Genomic DNA, 22,751 nt, shown 5'->3' with positions numbered 1-22,751 from the left:
AAATATAAATAATATGTATTAATATAGTACAATTAATAATTTTATAATAAAAATAATGTATTATAATATATAACATATTATATTTATATAATTTAGTTTAATTCAATTTATAAGTTTAATTAAGTTTGAAATTAAGAATTTGAATAGCACTGTTCCACCAAAATGGTGGAATAGCAAATCCCTTGCTATTCCGGAATAACCGGGAATAGCAAGATTTGACCGGGATAAAATATCCCGGCCAAATTTCATCCCGTTTGGCGGAATAGCGGGGATAACTTTCGTTATCCCCGCTTATTCCGCGATCCAAACAGGGCCTTAAAAAATAAATAACGAACAAATTAATAAAATAGATAATAAAAAAATAAAAAATAAAATCACATGATACTAATTGATACAGTTTAAATTATAGAGTATTAAAGTAAAAAAGTACGAAATCATATGAATTCATATAAATGGTATTTGAAGTTTTACTACAAAATTTGAATGGACTTTTCAAGAAAAATAATTAAGAAAGAGACGGTCGTTGGTCTAGCCGTGCCAATTTATGTCGTTTCTTTGGGTAGGTGTAACAAACTCTCTGCAGCTGAAGAAAATCTTCCATGTCTTCTTCTTCTTAGTAGGAGGAAGAGAAAACCAACTCTCCAAATTCCATTCCACTCTTGTCATGGGGAAGTTCAACTCCAACTACCTTCTCCAAACAATTCCACTGCTAGAAAATTTTTTTTTTTTCTACATCAATCTTTCAGATTTTATAAAAATATAGTATTTTTGTTTTTCATATTTTTATTTTAAAAACAAAATTAGTAAGAAAAAAAATTATAATTTTTTTATAAAAAATAGTAGTTTGACGTTTTCATGAGAAACTGTATGTATGATATATCTCATTCAATGCAGATTTTTTATTTGCTCTGAAAAAAAAAAGCATATGGTATTCAATCTTTAATTTTTTTTTATAATAAAATAAATTACCACCAAATATTATTGTCCTGTCGTATCAAGAATTACAAAATACTAATAAATTATTTAGGATAAGTTATTCAATACACTAATAGAGCTTTTGTTTAGAAACGGTGGAAAAGGAAAATTGGGAAAAATTGAAACATGCAATAGATCAAATCTACTAGCTACCTAGTGTGCATTGGATTAAGTTTTCGTATTCTTTATTCTTTATTGGGTAGCATGTGTTCCCAATGTGCGGTGCAAATTAGATTGCTGTACGTGTACATAAAAGGGGAATAAATTCGTTTTGGGGCGGGCATTTTTTTTTTAGTATTATCTCTTTGAAATCCGTGAGAAAATACGATTGAAAAATATTTTGTTTATTTTTATACTTAATATTGCATTTTACATATCGTGATGATATATTTTCAATAATTTCATCGGAGAATATAGAAATATATCTTTATATATTTTTATCCCAATACCAAACTAAGCCTAACAAATTAAACTTATGAAGAGAAACTTTTGGTAGCTTTTGTTGGTGTGTGTGAAGCAAACATGTGTAAACATTTGCAGGTGGAACAACATAGCAATTGAAGTTACAAAAAAAAAAAAAAAAAAAAAAAAAAAAAAAAAAAAAAAAAAAAAAAAAAACAGTCGAAAGTAGAAATTTGAACAACCGTAGAGTTAAAGGTTTCAAATTGAAGTGATGGATGTGCAAATTCTTAGATCTGAAACATGTATGATAATTTTTTGTTGTATAAATAAATACAACCATTAGAAGTGTTTCTATGCTGTTATCTATCTGAACGATTTTACTGGTACTGTAGTGTTAAGGTTAATTCAAAATTTTTATTGTTTCAAAAAGGTCTTGAGGTCAATTATTATATCATTCTTCGCCAATTTCTTAAATATTTTTTGCATAGTAAGTGATATATATATATATATCAACAAATAAATATGCAATTTTTTAAAAAAAAAATTAGAGAAATGTGAATGTACTTGGCAATCACAGCTGCACCAGAAACATTTATCTGAATCATGGGATTTTTAGGCCAAGCAAGAGACAAAGAGTGCAGTCTCTCTCCATGGGGAAGTTGGGATGTCCGGCTAGTGGGGTTAGAGAAGTCCGGAGGCCTGCCTGTTCCATTTAATGCCGTAGGGTCGCCTACCGCATTTCCTGCTTCAAATGTCATCAATCATGCAAAACCAATTAATTTCTTTCTTCCTGTTCTTTTTTTTGTTTTTATATATCATTAAGGGCGTAAACGAGCCAAACACGAGCAAGCGCTACTAAACCCATGCTTGGCATACATATTAGATGAGTCGGCCATGAGGTGCCTTATTCAATTTTGACATGAATGGAGTTGGTTGGGCACAAATGACTCATTCAAAGACTTATCTCAAATACACGTTCCAACAAAATATCATTCCAAAAGCGTCATTATATGATTATTACTTTTATTTTTTCAATTAAAGCGTTAGAATTTTTTAAAAAATTGAAAAATTTTGACGTTTTAAAGCGTCAGAATATATTTTACCGATATTTGGCATAAGCGTTTATATACACATAATAATTTTTTATTTGCTGGTGTTTTCAAATATGACGCTAAACTATATTGAAACACCTTTAAGCTAAGCATCATTAAATATTAAAATAAAATTTTTAAATATTAACTTTTTTGTTGTGATATATTGCTTTCATCTACTATATTGTGCTTTTCTAAGTGTGCAACGATATATGCAGGACCGTGTTACCATGCACTCAACCTGGAGAAGTAACCTAAAATTTACTGTGGGTACGACGAATATCAACCGAAACTCAATCCATTTTTGAGCTTAAACCCTGTTACTTACTTTTCGGGCCAATAGTATGTATCAATTCGTTACTTATTCTAATGATAAGAGTTAACAAAACTTTAAGCTTGGGGTCAAATTAATTAGCATGACTAAATATATGTACCTTGTTGAATAATGTCAACACGTCTAAATAGGTTCCTTTTTGTGTAGAGCAAGGAGAAAGGCGTACAGTTTCAGGGACCCATTACACCAAACGACTCTAAATGATGGGATTTGTCATAGTACCCTTTCGCATAGACCAATTTTATATATATCTACAGGTTTCTAGCATAATACAGAGAAATAATATTAACAAAGAGAAAAAAAAAAAAGAAAAAAGAAAACATAAACCACTTATAAACAAAAAAATTATTTTCAAAGCAACGAGAAAAGAAAAAAGAAAAAATATAAAGGGAATCGTAATTTAGGACCACCCAATATCTTTGTAAAATTTTTCTCACGAATCATGATTTAACATTGTGATTAGTTATTGATCCATTACATACTTTAGAGTGCGACGGGACCATATAAAGATTGAGGAAAAAAAAAGAAGAGCCAAGTGTCACATGTTTGTGCGATTCTTCTCGTAACATCGTTTATGAAACAAGAAGCATGCTCGATTTGATAGAGTAGTATGGGTGAGTAATCATATATAAGGGCTATTTTGGTTTACAGCTGTAGAGAAAGATATATAGCGGGAGAATATTGTTGGATATATCTTTGAAAATCCTATGCTTAATTATAGGCTACATTTTTTGAAATCCCTTTCGCTCGTATGTACGCTTTGAAATTTTTGCGACCCCCTATTTGATTTTGACGTGACTCCAAAGCATAATTGGTGCGCAAAAATCCAAAAACATAAAAAAAAGAAGAGGAAAAAGAAAGTGTTGGAAGATCATACAAATGCCAATATTTTCATCATTTGTGATAAAAATTATTAACTCATTTGGTTAAATACACTTAAAAACTATATGGTTGCATGCATGTAGCTACAATTACACGTTATAACTATATATAGATTCAGATTCGATATTTAACTTAATATATTTGAATTCAATTATTATATTTGGAAATGAACGAGGAGACTCAATCGTAGCAGTAGAAGAGAGCAACTTTAAATAAAAATTTACTGCTCTAGATACTTTTTAAACAGATATTAAAAAGTAATCTCACAATTACATATATAAAATTATAAAATTTTAAAATATGCTTTTTGACTGTATGTAACTAAATATATTATTTATAGCCATAGACTTTCTATTACATCTAACAAACAAAATGTATACACTTATACCTGTATGTATTTTCAGCTATACATATTTCTATTTATATGAAATCAAACAGTTTCTAAGAGCTACATAATTCTCGGTGTTGGTATTTCTTTTATAAGGTGAAAATGTACTAAAACCTGCTAGACTTCATGAACATTTTCATAATTTTTTTGATAACAAATAGCATTTTTATCCACTCTCTGCAAGCTAAGTAGGCCAAACCATTGATTTTGCAAGCTAAGTAGGCCAAAACCAGTGATATTGCAATAGCGGGGCACGTCGACAACGTGTGGACCCGAGTGTTTAAATGAAGTCAATAACGATAGTGGTCCACCTAACTAAGCCAAAATAGGTTCAACCTAGCTCTAATTAAGTAGCCACTTCAAAGTATCCAAATAAATTAGTGGAGCCACAAGCGTACGTACGACCATCCCTACCATGGGGCTATCTCCATATCCACCGTGACATACAATAATTAAGTGCCTTATGTAATTTGAAATATGTCCGTAATTGGTTTTACACAGTTGTAATTGGATCATAATTTTAACTGCGTCACTCATAACCTGTCGATCTTATATACTGATATAATTTTTTTTTTTTGAGAGAAAGGTAGCATGCTACCTGCTTCATTCAATATGATAAGTGAATTAAGATTACAAGGTGGAAACATCTTGGGCTTCTTTGACAAAAACCAAACCGAAAAAAGAAAAACGAAAGAAAAACAAAAGAAAAGTCAGAAAGAAAGAAAAGAAGGAGGAGAAAAGACCAGAAGGAAGAGAAAAGATTAGAAAGAGGTAGCAAGTTGACGAGTTAGGCAAGCGAGGTCCAAGAGCTAAACAGGGTTGAAGCTTTGTCGGCGGCTCTGACAACATTGGGAAGGTTCGAACCGAAAACAAAGCTGTTACGCTCGGTCCAGAGCACCCACCACGCAGCTGCTAGCTTGGTTAAACCTTTAGTTCTAGTAGAAGTGTCGGGGGGTTTGTGATATTAGGTTCCAAAGTCCTCGGACGTCCCCACCCGATGTATTGTTGGGTACCTCAGCCAGTCGAAGGAGTAGAAATTGGGCGAAAACACAAGTGCAAAAGAGGTGATCAGAACTTTCCAGGGAGAATGCACAGAAAAAGCAGCCAAGTTCTACTTGGGTCCCTTGCCTGATCAATCTGTCGGCCGTAAGCAACCTCTCGCGAAAGAGCAACCAGACGAAGATTCTGATTTTAACAGGAATCTTAAGGTTCCAAACCTTTTGATTGAGCGGGTCGCTTTGTCCTGCGTAGGTGATGAATTTGTACAAGGAATTAACAGTGAACTTTTGGTGTGAGGTCCACCTCCATTTTAGGGCATGTTTGTTTCAACGTAAGTAGACTTGGAGTGAAAGTGGACTTTAGGTTGAAGTGAACTTGGGCTGAAAATTAATTCACTTCCATTGTTTGTTTCTAACTGTGGAAGTGCAGTTCTGCGAGTTCTGTTATTTGTTTGGTTGGAAGTAGATAACGTAAAAAAAGTAGCTCTTCACCCCCGATATACTTACCTACGAAGTGATATCATTGTCTATTTTGTAACTTAGTGAATAATAAATTATAATAAATAAAATTAATATAATTATATATGTATATAATTATATATATGTATGATTATAAAATAAAATTTAAAAAATTTTGATTATTTGTTTGCATATAAATTATAATAATACAACAAATAAAATTCTAAGGTTAAAAAATTATTAACATTTAACAAATTCATTTTTCATCATTTTCTAAATATACAAATTAAACAAAAAATATATTAAAACTTACCTAACCAAATTTGATCATATTTCTAGATATACAATCAAAATAAAAAATTTAATTACCTCCACAATTGAATATATTTGGAGTTGGGTCTAGGAGTAGGGAGAGAAAATGGTAGAGAAGAGGGTAACCCTAATACATTAATTTCCATTCTTGTCTCTTTTCACCTCACCGAAATTGACTTTGCCCCATGAGAGGGGAAGTCAATTTCATTATTTTGGGTGAACTAGACTTTCGGGTGTAATAAAATTACGGTGAACCAAACAACGAAAGTGATTTGTTTTCACCGAAAATTACTTTCCCCTTCCCACTTTCACTCCACTTCCGCACAAACAAACAGGCCCTTAGTGAATCTAGTCTGGTGCTTGGGGTGTAATGGAGTAGCCGATCCTTAAAAAGCGCCAACTGTCTTCTACTTCCCGAGGAGGCAGAGGCGACGTAACCTCTGCAGATGAAGCGCCATCTCCATCTGAGCTGATTCCAGCATTTGGAAACACATACGTCCTTGTTCCTGATAGCTGAGAAAATATCTGGGAATTCTGTGCTTAGGGGTGCTTCCCCCATCCAGATATCCGTCCAGAACCTGATGTTGCTTCCATCACCAATTTCATAAGTGATGCCACGTGTAAACACTTCTCGACACCGAACCACTCCTTTCTACCATTACGAAAAGGGAGCGAAGGCGATGCCCCCGTACAGGGGTCTTCTTCTCATGTAGTATAAAACTCTAATAAGCTTACACCAGGGCAGGTGTGGCTCGCTGAAGAAGCGCCACCACCATTTAGATAAGAAAGCTAAATTCATTGAATCCAGTTCTTTTATTCCCAGTCCTCCTTCAGCCTTGCTCTTGCAAATGGTTTTCCAGTTGACAAGGCATGCTCCCCCAGCTATTTTGGAGCAGCCTTTCTAGAAGAATGCTTTGCGAAGTGCTTCGATTCTGAGAAGCACCCAACGAGGTGCTTTGAAAATAAATAGGTAGAAAAGCGGTAGGTTGCTTAGTACAGAGTTAATAAGAATAAGCCTTCCTCCTTGTGAAAGGAGTTTAGCTTTCCATCCTTCAATCCGCGAGCCTATGCGATTGATGAGGACTGTCCAGTCTTTCTTGCGGAGGGGTTTGTTGTGGAGAGGTAGCCCCAGGTATTGGAAAGGTAGGTTGCCTACATGGCATCCCAAGATATCAGCTAGTCTGTCACGCTTGGTTGGGTTGGCGCCTAGGTAAAATAACTCCATCTTGTTCTTATTGATTCATAAACCAGAAGCCCATTCGAAGATTTTCCAAATGAATATGAGGTTTCGCATGTATCGTTTTCGTAGCTCGCAGAAAAAGATTGTGTCATCTGCGTATTGAAGTAGCGTCGTCTTGCAATCTTCGCTAGGGCCGATTCCGTGCAACATGTTATTATTTGAAGCTGCTTGAGTTAGCCTGGCTAAGCAGTCGGCCACTAGTAAGAAGAGATAAGGAGATAGTGGGTCACTCTGTCTAAGGCCCTTCCTCGTTTTGAGCCATTTTGTCGGGTTGTCATTCACGAGTATGGTTACTTTGGCGTTGCAAATACATTGTTCAATTCAGGCCTACCATTTGTCACTGAAGCCAAGCCAATGCATGATGTTTTGTAGAAATGCCCAATTGACCTTATCAAAAGCTTTTTCAAAGTCTACCTTAATACTCACACATTCCGTATTCGATTTAGTGCACCAGTTGAGTAATTCGCTGGTGGTGACAAAGGAGTCTGCCAGCTGTCTATCTTGGATGAAGGCAGATTACGAGGAAGAGATGATAGTTGGTAGGGAGCGTGACAGTCTATTGGCCAGGACCTCGGAGATAATTTTCTGAATGCCATTAATGAGACTTATAGGGCGGAAGTTATTAACTTTACGTGCTCCTTCTTTTTTTGGAATGAGGCACACATAAGAGTAGTCAATCGGGCCAGAAAATAATTTGCCTTCCTTGAGATCTAGGAAGACATTAAAAATGTCCTCCTTGACGGTTTCCTAGAAGGATTGGAAGAAAATAAGGGGAAAGCCGTCTGGTCCCGGAGCTTTGTCGCTATCAAGTTGGAAAGTTACCGTCTTGACTTCATCTAGGGTGAATGGACTTGTAAGAGTATCCGGGTTGAGAAGTCTGTTAGAGTGATACAAACCACTCCAGTCTCCATGAGATATTGAAGGATCCTCTGCTTGGCCAAAAAGTTGTTTGAAAGAATGAATGCAGTGGGCTCGTTTCTGGTGTTCGTTGTAGATAGGCCGTCCGGAGTCGTCTTCAATAACGTCGATCGCATTGGTACGTTTCCTCCCGTTGGCAACCGCGTGGAAGAATTTAGTGTTATTATCGCCTTCCTTCAGCCAAAACTGTTTAGACTTGATTTTCCATAAGATTTCTTCCTCGTGGAGAATGGACTGCAGCTGAGCTTTCAATGTAGCCCGTCTCTCCAAGGAAACCGGTTTCAGGGTGGAGCGTTCTTCCAGGAGGTCTATGCTTTGAATTTCGTCCTGTAGGAGCTTCTTGGTGGAAGAAATAAGTTAAATTTTTGTTTACTATGTATACGTATTCTTTACGCAATGAATATGCTGAAGGGTTTCAACATATCGTTTTCAAACACACAAATAGACAGAAATAGTAGGCACTGGTCAAGTTCCTGGTCAGTTAGACGAGCTACAATGTGACCACGTTAATCTTCGGATGTTTTCATACGTGTAATTGTAATATGCATCTGGTGAGACATCACTCTCCATAAATGTGGCAAATTTATCATTTTGTATAGAGAACAGGGCAAAGACATCGCATTCAATAAGAGACCTAAGTGAGAAAACTATGCTCCAAACTAAATTCTCACAAGAATTTTATTGGTGAATATAAATATTAAGATACCATTATCTGATAATTTGAAGTTCAGGAGAATGATGATTGTTTTACATTCTTTAATATTATATAAGATTAGAAATTTCTGAATATGAGTTTCCTCCGGCTCCTAACTTCATTTAATTGCTTGTTATATAATTTGAGTTGACGGTATTTTGGAGTAATTAAAAATTCTCAAGCCAAAATGCGAGAAGGCGTAATGTTCTCTCACGGTTAAAGTTTTTAAAAAATAATGATTGTTTCACATTTTTAACGCTTATAAACCAAACGAATCAAATTTCCTTCCTCAAAAGTCGTCAAAGAAAAAAGTATTTTCACAGGAACTATGTTGTCTTATTAAATTTTCCGTAATTTTGACATGCAACCTAACACCCATTATTGAGCAACGTAGTCACATTTGGGTGAGAAAAGTGAGAGATATAAAGCACACTAGAATAATTTGGAACTAGGTGATTTGCGACCATGATTACTTGCTTAAGAATTAAGCATTACTTAATGAATCCAAAAAAAAGTTCCTTGTCGTTTTTTTAATCCTTTTTGTGAGTTTAAGCTCAACAATAATTCTACTTATTAGGTGCTCACGCTCTCCTCTTGTCAACATCTTTGTAGTTGGGATAAAAGCAAAAGGTGTCAATTATTTTCACACAAAAAAAAAGAAAAGAAAAGGAAAGAAAGAGAGGCCGATTAAGGCCTTAATGCTATGAAAAGGCTGATGAAGTGACTCCACTTTAACTAATTAGCAGGGCGTACCTTTTTTTTTTTTTTTTTTCCAACTTGGTTTTTTGAAGTGTGGCAGGATATGGTAATCAGCTGACACCAAATATAAAAATTCGACCCGCTAACAACAAAAATTCGTTATGTCTAAACTACCGATCCAAAATATTGAAGCCTAATTATTATTGCTGAGTTTACAGTTTCTTATATATTTAATTATAATTTATTTTTATCTGATGTGAGACTATTAAGATGTGACACATTTCTCTACGACGAGACATATAATTGTAATGTTTAACGCTGAAAATTGTAAGAAATAGACTCCGTTGTCTCGTCCACGTACTACATTCCGGAGATGATAAATAAATTCATTAAAAAAAAGAAAAAGAAAAAGAAAAGAATAGGCACAATGCAGACCAACGGGAAGAGCCCGAGAGAGGAATGACCGTTGGATATGATATTGATGGCACTACTACTCTCGGACCAATCTACATGTACGCCAAATTCTAGCCTATTGGGCCTACTTCAAACCTTGGCCTAATAAATTATGGGTTGCAAAGAAAAGCCCAGGGGTTACAAAGCCCACGGCCGATGCTGTATTTTTGTGGGCCTCACTTATCCACCAATAATTAAACCTACCCCATAACGTCTCATTCCGAAACCTCCCTCTCTCTCTCTCTCTCTCTCTCTCTCTCTCCCCCCTCTTCGTCTCCGTCGTCGCAATGCGCTCCTCCTCCGTTCTCTTGCTTCCGCATCTCAACCCAATTACCACCTCTATAAGACCTAGAAATCTCGCTCTGCATAAGCTTTCCCCCTCGCTCAAAGGGTTTCGAGTCGCCGCTGTTGAGAACAAGCCCTCACCTTCGCCATTGGGATCAAAATCGGAGCCCCCCAAAACCCTAGGTCGATTCCCCTTCTCCGTGGTTTCTTTTACCTTTTCTTGGTTTTAAGTTTTTAAGGTTTCTCTGTAGGGGCGGATGGAGAGGTGGATTACGTTGAAGGAGGAGTCGGCGAAGGCGGAGGCGGAGGCGGAGGTGTTGATCTTGGGTGGTTGCCGGCTTTTCCTCACGCGCTCACGGCCTCCATGGCGAATTTCCTCTTCGGGTATCACATTGGGTGAGTTCTTGATCTCAAATGCACCTGCTTTTCGCTTGTCATGGTCTTTAGGTAGGGTTTTGCGGCAAAAGAAGCATGAAGAACCCTAAATATGATTGACTACTTGGGTCCGATGGGAGGTCATAGAGTTTATTGCAACAGCGAGAGAATCGTTGAGCATGATTGGAATGTTCAAGAGATTTATGTGTTTTTCTGTTGTGTTCTACTGGCACTTTAAAGCAGCTTTTCATCATGTTTGCCTTCTGAATTTGTAGTACAGCATTAGCTTGACATTATCATGTGTTTCAGTTTTTGTGCGCGATGACTCTAATTTCATGCCAGAAGGGAGTAGGATATTAGTAGGCTCTGTGACTGTTGCAGTGTACAAATTCTTCGACGGAATGAGAAAGGGGGAGTATCTTCCAAATAAAGAACAAAGACCTACGAAAGATGTAGCAGATCTTGTGTTTATTGTGTGTCTTCAGTTTTTGCCCACGATTACTCTAATTTCATGCCACAAGAGAGTGAACTATCACTAGGTTCTTAACTGTTGCAATGGACTCATTCTTGGTCAAATGAGAGTTAAGGAAGACAAGTATGTTCTCAATAAAGAACAAAGAGATATGACATAAGTCCTCATTTCTTGTTGAATTACAACAAGAAATGGGCAACTCATGATTTGCAAATCTCAAGGGACTTTTTGACAAAATGAAGCTCTCACAGACAAAGTGAAAACATACAGGACCTTCCTATCTGTTCGTCTCTTGCTTTGTCATATTTTATGTATATCGTCATCCCTCATGTCTTGTTATATATTTCTTGATGCATGTGTGCCATGCCTGTTGTATTCTCTCTTATCTCTTTTTCCTCTGGAAACCTTTTCATGACTATATCTCTTATGTTGAATCTTTGGCAGATGTTAATGCTTGGTAGGTATGCAGGGTAATGAATGGCCCTATTGAAAATATTGCACGAGAGCTTGGTTTTGAAGGAAATTCCTTTCTTGAAGGTCTTGTGGTGAGCATCTTTATTGTTGGTGCATTTATTGGAAGCATAAGCTCAGCTTCGTTGATCGATAAGTTTGGTTGCAAACGCACGCTTCAAATAGATACAATTCCATTGATCCTTGGGGCACTAATAAGGTTTGTACCACCTATACCTCTTTTTATATGGATATTACTTGTTCCTAATAATGTTTATTGTTTTCTATTTGCTAACAACTTTCTGTGCAATTATAGGGAAACCGTCTTATGCTGTTGAGTAATGCGTTGATTTTCTTTTCTTTTCTTTTCTTTTTCCTTCGGGATCATTTATGTTACTATTTATTACTCGCATACATTTATTTGCGTAATTTCATTTGAATGCCTTTTTTCATGAAATTAAAGGGCCCTAACTACAAAACAAAATCATGCAGTGCCCAAGCACATTCTTTGGATGAAATGCTTTGGGGAAGATTTCTTGCTGGCCTCGGGATTGGTGTAAATACTGTACTTGTTCCACTATATATTTCTGAGGTATTATTATGTAGTCAAATCTCATATCTACTTTGTCTTGGCCATTGGTAGGGTATCTTTGGAATAGCTTCCTCTAGGAAATTGGTTTTCATTTCCGACAAATTAGTATACTCTGACTTATTATAAGCGTTTTTCTTGTATTTTCTGTACTTTGTTACTACCTACTTTGTTGTTTTGACTTGCAGTGCATGTCTTGTAAACTTTTTTTTTTTCCTTCCAATTATATGCTTATAACTGTTTATTTATGCTGATATGATAGGTTGCCCCAACAAAGTATAGAGGTTCTTTGGGTACTCTTTGTCAAATTGGGACGTGTTTAGGAATAATTGCGTCACTGGCCTTAGGGATTCCTTCTGAAAGTGATCCACATTGGTGAGGCATCCTTGTCATTCTTATAGTATCGGACATTAGTAATGTAAATGAAGCACAAGTACCAATAGACACGCACTTGTATACATGCTTGCTTTCTCAAGTCCATGTGACTATCTGTAAATTTTACGTCCCTGAACATTTGAAATAGTAAACTTTATTATTTCACACATTTTTCTCACGTCAATCAAAGTATTGTTCCATACTATATGGCTTTTTTCTTGCCTAATACTTATTTACGTGTCTTGTTGACTGACTATGTGATTTGATCTGCCGGTGCTTTCTGTCATTCTTGTAAACCTGTTTGACACCATATATGTATGTAATGGGTGTTTTGAATTCTATAATTATAAATTTCTGAGTCAAGTTATCCGTGATTAATATACCTATAACAACTATTACTTTTGTTGCAGGTGGAGAACAATGCTCTATACTGCATGTGTCCCTGGCCTTATTATTATGTTAGGCATGCAGTTTGCCGTTGAGAGTCCCCGCTGGCTTTGTAAGGTAATTTATCAAACTAGGGGACTTTTCTTTAGTGAACGTCTTTGAAAGTGTGCTTTATAATATGTACCTTGTGCAGGTAGGAAGATTAGATGATGCTAGAAAAGTAGTTGGAAGACTGTGGGGTATGTCAGAAGTTGAGAAGTCCATTGAAGAAATTAAATCTGTTGTTGAAAATGATGGTGCAGAGAGTAGCTGGTTGGACCTTCTGGAGGAGCCCCACAAAAGAGGTTGTAGATCAATCTGTCCTTACACTTATTTTTCACATTCGCTATGCTTTGACATGAACATGGCTGGTCTGGCAATAGTTTATGCTGGTCTGATTACTTCTGGCCCTAATATATCTTTATTGATCTTGTCATGTGTCAATTAAGATGTATACTTCTGCTGTTTTATCAAGATTTTTGTGCGTAAACTTGCATAAATGTTGTTCCTCTGATTTATGTCTGGTAAGCTGTTGTTTGCTTTGCATTATCAAACAAATGTCATTCATAACTTCATGCTTGTTCTTTTGTTTTCTTATTTCTCTTAGTTATTGGCCTCGTGATGCTTTCTTCCTGAATTTCATGCATTGACAGGATTCTCTTCTTTCCTTTTCTTGTATGTTATGCTGGTGCCAGTCGTAATGGAGTCTTTCATTTGCATTTGGATGGTCGTTTCTCTTGTATCTTTTTCTATAATAGATTGCTGTATTCTTAATTGTTCCTTTCTTTCCTTTTTATGCATGCTATGCTGATGTCAGTCGTAATGGAGTTTTTCATTGCTTTTGGATGGTCCTTTCTCTTGCTACCTTTTCCAACATGAAGTTTACTCTACCGCGTAGCTTAAAAAACGGGAGAACTGATGTTTTTTTATGCGTTTCCAGTTGCCTTTATCGGAGGATCCCTTTTCTTACTACAACAATTTGCTGGAATAAATGGGGTTCTTTACTTCTCTTCCTTAACCTTTCAAGATGTGGGAATCAGTAGTAGTGCTTTGGCTAGCTTATTTGTCGGAATCACCAACTTAGGAGGTTTGTAATAGTAATATAATATTGTAATTTTGCATATGCTTCTTTGAAAGAAACTCATGGTGACTCTTTGGTTTGTAGGAGCATTAGTTGCTTCATACCTGATGGATAAACAAGGAAGGAAGAAACTTTTGATCGGAAGCTACCTCGGAATGGTGTGCAGCATGCTAATATAGTAATCTCAATATAGTTGTTCAACTAAACCATTTCAGCAGTCCTTTTAGAGGAGCATGGAACCATAACTTGGTTTTATTAAAAAAATCACAAATATATTTCATTATGTAAATTACAGTTTTAGTCTTTGAAGTTTTGATCTAATACCAATTTTGTCCCCCATAGTTTAGAATCTTGCAATCAGGGGTCTATAGTGTGATTAAGTCTACTGGACTCTTAGGATCCAAAGAGATGAAGAATCAACTGCCTCATAAAATTCTGGTATTGTTGTATAGATAAGACAAAAAATCACAAAGGTCTGAAAGTACATTTTTACCTGAAGTTTTGCATCAATGTTGGTTTTCACAGTGCTGATTGTCTGTGTATTTTGGCTCTGCAATCTTTTTGAGATCTGGCTTATCCTTTGATAATATTTGTGCTTACTTTCTGTGTGTTATATGCTAATTGGCATCACAGGATATATACACTTGAAGGTTGCCTCATGCTGCCTAAATTTTGCTCTTCTAGTTACTTTAGCTTATTTTATATGTCATCTCATAGTGTTGCAGCTATAATGGACGCCAGCACCTCCAAGATTGACATAGCCTATTATCTTGGTAATAAGTCTACTGTTTCTCTTTGCGAGTTATAAATGAACTCTCCATATTTTGTGCAGGCATTTTCAATGTTTCTTATCGTTAGTGCCATTAGTTTTCCACTAGATGAAGGATCGAGCCACATCCTATCAATAAGTGGAACTCTCATGTATGTAACTTCCACGATGCATGTATTTTCTGGGAATTCAATTGTTGTTGTTGTACTTCATTTGTTGGAAAGCTTGAGTATGCAAATTGTCCTTTTGAACTTTAATGTGGCAAATTAAATTGCTTCTCATTTTTTTTTATCTGGTGTTATGTTTAGTGTTGCGATTTGCGATCCTTAACCAATCTAGCAGTGTAGTTAATGATTTTTCCTTTACATATAGGTATATTTTCACATTTGCCTTAGGCGCTGGGCCAGTTACAGGTATTATAATACCAGAGCTGAGCAGTGCCCTTACACGTTCAAAGATCATGGGTTTTAGCTTCTCCGTACACTGGGTATGTATCACTTGCTACTTCTTTTTTGATGCCAAACAATTTCATTCTGCATTTCATCCATTTGGGCGACAAATGATATCAATTATTTGTTTTGACATATGTACCCTATTGTTGATATGAATACTGAGTACACATGTGCACAAAATTCTTGTTTTAATTTATACTTAACTCAGCCTAGTTAAAGTCTTGCATGAAATCGCAGGTCTGCAACTTTTTAGTCGGACTGTTTTTTCTAGAACTGGTAGACAAGTTTGGAGTTGGGTCAGTCTACGCAGCATTTGGAGGGGTCTCTTTGTTGACGGCCGTGTTTGCCATGTATTTCATAGTCGAAACACAAGGGCGTTCTCTTGAGGAAATAGAAATGTCTTTGAGCCCTAGTTTCACGAAGGATCAAAAGTAGAACAGTCGTCGGCGCTTCCTGAAATCAAAGCATTATTTTTACATCAAAGTAGCCTGAAATCAAAGCATTATTGTTACAGCAAAGTTGCAAATAAGGCGCTACCTGAAATCAAAGCATGAAATCAAAGCATTATTGTGACGACAAAGTAGTGAATAAGAATCGCTCGCAGAAGGTTTATCAGGTTGCAAGAACAACACATTATTCAAAACATTGCTGTGCATCATGTCCACTTACTTCTGTGTCCAGATATGAGCAATTTATAGCAGCTTCTGCAGCTTGCACCCCGATTCATAGCTAATGAGCAATAGCATGTATATCAGCTCTATTCAAGTGACAAAGAGCAACATCGATGATCTTGTGTCCCCCCAATGGTTTCCGGAATTTATGTTGTCAAGGATGTATACAAAATGCTTTGTAATATATTTGCATTTGTTTATTCGGGAACATGTGTTATGCGTACTTGGGGAAATAGTAATTTTCTTAATAAAGCATTACAACAATTTTGTAAATATTAACTCGCTAGTTAATTTAAGTTGGAGATTTAGGTACTTCATGTGCACACAAGTGGGTACCGCTATGTTATAGTTTTCCTCAGCTGTTATGTTCTCCTGGACTAGGCTAGTACTTATACAGAAAATTAAGGCACTTTGTCGCAAAAACTAAGTAATATTTTTTAAAATTTCAACAATTGCGTACAGAAAACATATTTATGTATAAGAACATCTAATTATGCACTTTATTTAGAACGAGTAAAATTAAATTACAACAGGAGGCGAAAACAAGCTTTGAAGTGAAGAGGCTTCAAATTTTCCTATACAATATGGCTGTACTGCAATTGGGAAGAGCGTCGGGTAACAGATGAGAAACTGCTACACTATACAACAAATTTTTCCAGCACTGCAGGTGGCATTTGAGTAAAATACTCACTGCAGCATTGACTGTATGGTCCTCGGTTAAATAACACTAATCTCCTTTCATTCTCTGTCGAATTCTGGATCTAAACCAATCGGTAATATCCTTTGCAATATCATCTTTCTCAGGTTCGAAAAGGAGGTCATGCAGAAGCCCATCGTACAACTCAAGGGTTTTGTCGGTCGAGGATGATTCCTCGTAGAGTCTTTGGGAGGCTTGTGGGTCGGTTACTGTGTCAGCTGTACCATGGAGGACTAGGACAGGGATGGCGACTCTGGACAGATTCTGCTGCAAGTAGGATGATATGCGGAGAACCTCGTTACCTGTTCTGACTCTTATAGGGCCAGTGTAGACGAGTGGATCAGAATACTTGACCCTCAAGGCCTCAGGGTCCCGAGAAACGGGAGGGCCGTGTCGACGAGAGGCACGGAATTGGTATTTCGGGACTAGCATAGAGAAAATTGGCGCGACTACCTGACATTGAGAAATGGTACATCCTGTTAAGGAATTCACATGATATTGCCAAATGGTCGGCAGGAATAAGTTGTTTTGGAAATACATGGTGTACCAGAAACAAACAAAGTGTAGAAGAGTATGAAAATAAAGCCAATGCCGATATGCAATGTAATGCACACATTTAAATATATCGAGAATTCCTTATTAGCATCTCCATTTGATCTCTAGCAACTATATCTGATCCATTTATTTATTTATAGCTGATTCTTGCTGTACTGTCCCCTCTTCTTTGATAAAATCTATATAGTCAAAATTAGATAAAATATTATTCAATCCATCATTTACATCAGGAACGTTCAGATATTATACCAATGCACTTTGAACAACAGTGACAGGTAGTGAAACAGCGGTAAGGACAATATATTTGAAGCATAGACAAGCACACATAAAACTTTTATAAACTAGACTGATATACGTACAGGAATGATTGGATGAGATGGCCGAACGCGAATGGCAGGTGATGTTAGTACTACACCTTCAACACAAACTTCTATCTTCGGATCTAACACTGCCTTGAAGTGTTCATATAACCAGCAGAATATCCCAATGTTAATACACAAATTGTACTATAAAGTTCAATATTTAGTGCTGAGACAACTACAACGCTGCAGTAATGTCAATACCTTCAGAACAATAGCTCCGCCTGTTGAGTGGCCGAACAAGAAGCAAGGCAAGCTGGGGTTGTCTTCCAACACCTTCTTCAGGAATGATTTCTGTATATACAACATTGTCAGCAGCTAACCACAGTATATCTTTCTTTCCCAATCTGTTACTCAAGAGAAATTACCAAGTCATCGACAGCGTAGTCAAGCGATTGAACATAACCATGCAATCCATCACTTCCGCCATGCCCTGAGGAGAGCATTTCTCGTTCATCAGGTTAAAAAAAGCACCTCCCATATAGTTTACAATGGAAGTTTCTACAGATTAATTGCCTTATTACTTGAACTTTGAACATATAAGAAGAAGCATAATTCAAGTGCGTATGCAAATGACCAGTTGAACGGACTTGCCTCCGAGAAAGGCTTAAGTAATGGCATGGATTGATTGAAATTCATAATTCAACGACAAATTTGAGTGACTACCTGATCTGACTTGAATACAAACTGCATTGGGTGCAGGAAGCGAGCAATGATAACTAAACTAAGTAAACATAAACCTACTTGTACTCTTTGCCTCTCAACTTAGTTTCTCTATTAGACAAGGTTAGTAGGCAGAGAGCTCTATATCCCTTTATAGGAATATAGAGCTCGAAGAACAGGAAAACATGAGTAAGCATGGAACAAGAACATTAAACATTTCACAATTTAATAAGAAACTTTTTCTGAAGATTAATTACCAATCCAATCCATAGCATAGACTCTAAGACCTTCATCATTCAATTGCCTTGCAAAATGATTGTATCTTCCACTGTCGGACAATAAACTGGTGTTAGCAAAACACGGCAAAGCATTTCCAAATCACCCTAAATAACCAGGTATGTTAACATACCTGTGCTCATTCAAACCATGCAAAAGAACAACCAGACCCCTGCACCAAACCTAGAAAAAATCAATGTCATGCCTTGATACATCAAATTGAAATTTTAGAAAATGAGTAACATTGTTGATATAAAATGAAAATGCATCTTTAACAATTTGATAATACTCTTATAAGGAGAAAAATGGTTCAATAATTCAATAATATAGATTGCAACTAGAATGGCATTGATCGTCAATGATATCAAGGGAAGAATGGATTTGATCTTGCTTTGAATCAATCGAATAGTGATTAATGGTCTATAATCTTATCCTCTTCACAAAAAAATCTATAATATTTTTTTTTATTTACCTCCTAAACATGCTTCGCTTGCAAATAACAAATTGAAACCTCTTCCTCAAGCATTTTCAAATGGTGATTAAGTAAAAAAACGAATAAACAAGTATACTTGGTTGGAACGATGAGCGGAGTCCACGACTGGGTGAATAGCTTATCCCCCCTCTCCGTGGCGAACACCGCAAACTCCCTCTTGCTCCTCTCCTCCTCCTCCTCCTCCACCCTCCCCAATCGCCTTATCGCCATTCCCCGCCTCGCCTTCGCCTCCCAATCCCTTACGCTCCGCGCTCCGATCACCTCCCCCTTCCCCTTCCCCTTCCCCTTCCCCTTTCCCTTCCTCTTCTCTCTCCGCGGCGCGTTCTCCGCCGCGCTTGTGGCATCAGCGGAGAAAGGCAGAAGCAGCTGGAGCGCGAAGCCGCTGAGAACCAGAAGCAGGCCCCGGAGAGCGCGGAGCGAGAGAAGCGCGTCCGCGCCGCCACGGTGGGCGCCGTGTGAGCAAGGGATCGGAGGCGGCGCCTCGAGCCGCGGCCGCACCGCCCGGTCCACGTAGATCGACGGCGTCGCCCGCCACCTCACGCTTTCCGGGGACTTCTTCTTCTTCTTCTCCGGCAACGGCCACCGTGCACAGGGGATCGTCGCCGCCGCGGGAACAGTGGGGCGGATACTTATCATCGAAGAATCCGATGTTTTGTGAGAGAATTTAGGGTTTGTTTATGGGAGAATCCGAGAGTTGGAATTTAGGAGTTGATGTTAGATTTTGGTAGTTTGGCTACGAAACCAAGACACGGAAAATAGATTTTTTTTTTTACTTTAATCCCCCTGCTTGTTTGTTATATGCATGTTGCGCCCAATATGGTAAGTAAGTAAAAAAAAAAATAGGTGACAAAAAGAAAAAAAAGTCAAAAATAAAAAATAAAAAGTCAAAAACATTACAAAAATTATATAAATTACTTTTATAAAAAGAAATTTATGTCCCAAATAAATTTAAACATTTCCGCCTATTCATTTATTTTCAACTTCATCACTAGCCACGGAGCTCCCGAGCCAACTTCACCTGACCATAGTGCTTCTTATAGAATTTTGAATGATGCTATTTATACATTCAAAAGTGAATATAAATTTTATCTTATTTTTTATTTTAAAATTAAAATTTTATATTATTCTTATAAAATCTCTAATTTTTAATATTAAAATTTTTTAAAAAAAATTGTTCAAAGTTTTGAATTAGCTAGGTATAAAATTTAGACCTATTAGAGAAGTGCACAAAAAGCATTTCCCTAGAAAAAGTGCAGCTTCATCCACATCGTCTGATATTTTATCGGACGGTTCACACAGGGACACGTGTTCGTTTATGACAAGTACTTCAAGGGACCTAGGCGACGGCGCGTCGCAGTGGAAGTGCTTCTGCTTTGTAGCAGAGTCAGAATCAAACGGCAAGTGGACGAGCGTAGGTTCTAGAATTCTTTTTTTTATAGATTATCCTACAAATTTTTATAATTATAAAAATAATTTTTTTAAAAAATAATTATGAAAATAAATCTCTAATATTTAAATTAAATTTTTTAAAAAATAAATAATATAGACAGTGAACGAGACACCGTATTTAAATACGTATGGTAAATTATTCACTATTTTTATAACTATTTTTAAAATCAACAAATTATTTAAATACGGTGAATCGTTCGCTATTTTTATTATCTTATTCTAAACTTCTGTTTTATCCTCTCTCGTTCTTTCAGGATTTTGTTTCTTCACGCTGCCACTGCCGTTGTCGCTGTCGCAACCTTTCTCTCATTCTCTCTCTCATTCTTTTGTCGTTCTCTTTCTCCCTCTCTCTCTCTCTCTCTCTCTCTTCGCCACATTCGATGCACCTGCCATTGCAGAGACATAGAAAGAATAGTCGCCGCGCAACCTTTCTCTTTCTCTCTCTCTCTCTCATTTGTTTCTCTCCTCTTCTCTCTCTTTGCCATAGTACCATAGTCGATGCACCAACTGTTGTAGAGATATAGAAAGAAGTAGAAAAAAAAAGAAAGCGGATTGTAGAAATATAGAAAAGAGTAGAAGAGGAAAGAAAGTGGATTGTAGAGGCATAGAAAGGAATAGAAGAGGAAAGAAAGCGGAAAGAAAGCAACGAATGGTCTACCTTTTTAAAAGCGATGAATTATTTACCGTTTTTATAAAACCGTAAAAAATTTAAAGAATACGCACTAAAGTGGTTAATGATTCATCGTATTTTTTCTCTCTCCATCGTAAGATTATATTTTAGAAAAAAATTATCGGGTTTAACTTTAAAATTTTGGAAGAGTATTAGTGCACTAAAATCTCCTAGGTTCTATCTAGGTAAAGATTTAAAAACTGAGACCCTCGTTTTCGCATAGAGAATATGTTACTACCCTACAGGCAGAGGAATTGAGAGGAATTAAGAGGGGCATATAGCCACAGAGGAAGAATGATAAGTTTTTTTATAAAGCATCCAGTGTTTACTAGGATTTAGGAAGACAACATTTGAACTTTTTGTGCATGTTGTTGTTGGAGCATCTTGTGAGGCCGTGTTTGATAATGTGGTAGCTAAAATTACTACAGAATATATATAGAGAGGGCTGATAAAGAAACCAACCACCAGGTTTTGTATTGGTGCAACTATATCTTACAACTTTACAACCATTTTATTTTCTTTTTCTCTTTTAGATGTTATAATTTGAGGACTACACAAAAGACTAGTTGACCACAGAAGATTATTGATAAAGTATTTTAAGGGTGAATTTTATCGCTTCAAAAGTAGTATATACTAAGAAATTTTTTTTCTTTTTCTTGTTTTACATGAAAGAGCAATTTCAAATAACAAGATAGCCTCCCTATTCTAAAAAAAGAAAAAAAAAAAAAGAGGCCAAAGAATATTTCCGCTGCTTCATTAAAAAAAAAAAAAAAAAACTGAAAAGAGGCCAAGTATAATACCTCACCAATTTCTGCTGGTTCATTTCAGGAAAAATAAAAAAATTACTGAATGATACAGTAGAAAAGCTGAGCTGTTGATCTTTTTTTCTTTTTTTTTTTTTTGCCTTCAGAAAAAAAGTTGAAAGAGTATATAATTGATACTTTGAATGATCTGGAAACTGCGAGGCATCAGTATCTCAAATGGAGTTGCCATAATCTTTCATTTTTTTTAAGACCCACACACACACACACACACACACTAGAACTTCATATCTGAATGATCTCGAGCATTCTACAGTTTCATAATCACTAAAAGTGGCAGCATTTTTGGGGGGGTGGCAAAAAAGCAGAGTTATGTACTTCATTACTAACATAAATTAGTTCGCTAAACTACATGAAAAAGTCCAACAACATTAGTTTGTTAAGGAAAAGATGGACACGCATTACAAACTGAAGAAATTAACGTAAGTGCTAAGAGTTGGCATTGGATGAAGAGATCATTTTCTTCAGCAACTGGAGCAGGGACTGCGCGATGCGAATCGTCGGATCGACGCTCGCGATCTCTCTGAACTTGGCATGCACCAACATGGCGGCTTCGCGCTCCACTCCGAGCCGCAACTGCTCGTCCTTTATCGCCTCCGCGCACAATCCGCAGACCCAAACCCCTCCGAACTGATCCTTCACCCGCTTAATGTAGTCCATTGTGCACTCCTCCCACATTCCACAGCATCTACACTCCACCACTTGAGTGTCCTCCATTGCTATCTCCTTGTCCTTATACTATCTCCTTTATTTTTCGCTTGATGGACACTGATACTAGTTTCAGTTATGTGGGGGTGTGAAATGCCTTTAAGTTTCCAACTACTGGGCTGTGCTATATAGTGAGTTGAGATGCCTTTTTAAAAATCTAGAAAAAAGTATCCTGGTGGTTGGCATCACTGGAGATAACAACTTATTGTAAGTGTATGCAATGGATGGGTTTCTTTTTTAGTAAATTTAGGTGAGGGGTATCTTTGTAGG

At 36.7% G+C, this 22,751-nt stretch overlaps 2 protein-coding genes across 5 annotated transcripts; one reads left to right on the top strand and one right to left on the bottom strand.

The window, feature by feature from the left end:
* On the top strand, positions 10,073–16,719 carry LOC109726189 (probable plastidic glucose transporter 1). Of its 4 annotated transcripts, XR_002220438.1 has the most exons (13): positions 10,074–10,313; positions 10,382–10,526; positions 11,447–11,647; positions 11,920–12,019; positions 12,279–12,391; positions 12,802–12,895; positions 12,972–13,122; positions 13,758–13,904; positions 13,983–14,056; positions 14,731–14,819; positions 15,040–15,154; positions 16,324–16,494; positions 16,595–16,719. XR_002220438.1 is itself a non-coding variant. In XM_020255669.1 (12 exons), the coding sequence occupies exons 1-12, from the start codon at positions 10,133–10,135 to the stop codon at positions 15,552–15,554; spliced, it is 1,608 nt and encodes a 535-aa protein (XP_020111258.1). In that variant the 5' UTR covers positions 10,077–10,132; the 3' UTR covers positions 15,555–16,102. The 4 variants fall into 4 exon arrangements, 3 of the variants coding, with proteins under 3 accessions (XP_020111278.1, XP_020111269.1, XP_020111258.1); XM_020255669.1 differs by lacking the exons at positions 16,324–16,494; positions 16,595–16,719 and adding an exon at positions 15,357–16,102 and having other exon boundaries at positions 10,077–10,313; XM_020255689.1 differs by lacking the exons at positions 14,731–14,819; positions 16,595–16,719 and having other exon boundaries at positions 10,073–10,313; positions 16,324–16,348.
* On the bottom strand, positions 16,267–19,616 carry LOC109726205 (monoacylglycerol lipase-like). Its single transcript, XM_020255696.1, has 7 exons — positions 18,910–19,616; positions 18,474–18,512; positions 18,322–18,392; positions 17,770–17,834; positions 17,606–17,695; positions 17,402–17,494; positions 16,267–16,940 (listed from the first exon to the last, which is right to left on the bottom strand). Exons 1-7 carry the CDS (start codon positions 19,467–19,469, stop codon positions 16,518–16,520), a joined length of 1,341 nt encoding a protein of 446 aa, XP_020111285.1. The 5' UTR covers positions 19,470–19,616; the 3' UTR covers positions 16,267–16,517.

Source organism: Ananas comosus, linkage group 2 (genome assembly GCF_001540865.1).
Source record: "Ananas comosus cultivar F153 linkage group 2, ASM154086v1, whole genome shotgun sequence".
In the NCBI taxonomy this organism is placed as follows: domain Eukaryota; kingdom Viridiplantae; phylum Streptophyta; class Magnoliopsida; order Poales; family Bromeliaceae; genus Ananas; species Ananas comosus.
This window is presented reverse-complemented; position numbering and strand designations above follow the sequence as displayed.

Excerpts from the sequence above, each read along its gene's own strand:
- LOC109726189 (XM_020255669.1), top strand. The coding sequence starts at position 10,133 with ATGCGCTCCTCCTCCGTTCTCTTGCTTCCGCATCTCAACCCAATTACC. Across the intron at positions 12,896-12,971 it reads GTCCCCGCTGGCTTTGTAAG|GTAGGAAGATTAGATGATGC; the intron begins GTAATTTATCAA and ends TACCTTGTGCAG. Across the intron at positions 14,057-14,730 it reads TCGGAAGCTACCTCGGAATG|GCATTTTCAATGTTTCTTAT; the intron begins GTGTGCAGCATG and ends TATTTTGTGCAG.
- LOC109726205 (XM_020255696.1), bottom strand. The coding sequence starts at position 19,469 with ATGATAAGTATCCGCCCCACTGTTCCCGCGGCGGCGACGATCCCCTGT. Across the intron at positions 18,513-18,909 it reads CCGCTCATCGTTCCAACCAA|GGGTCTGGTTGTTCTTTTGC; the intron begins GTATACTTGTTT and ends GGTTTGGTGCAG. Across the intron at positions 17,835-18,321 it reads CTATGCTATGGATTGGATTG|GGCATGGCGGAAGTGATGGA; the intron begins GTAATTAATCTT and ends TGCTCTCCTCAG.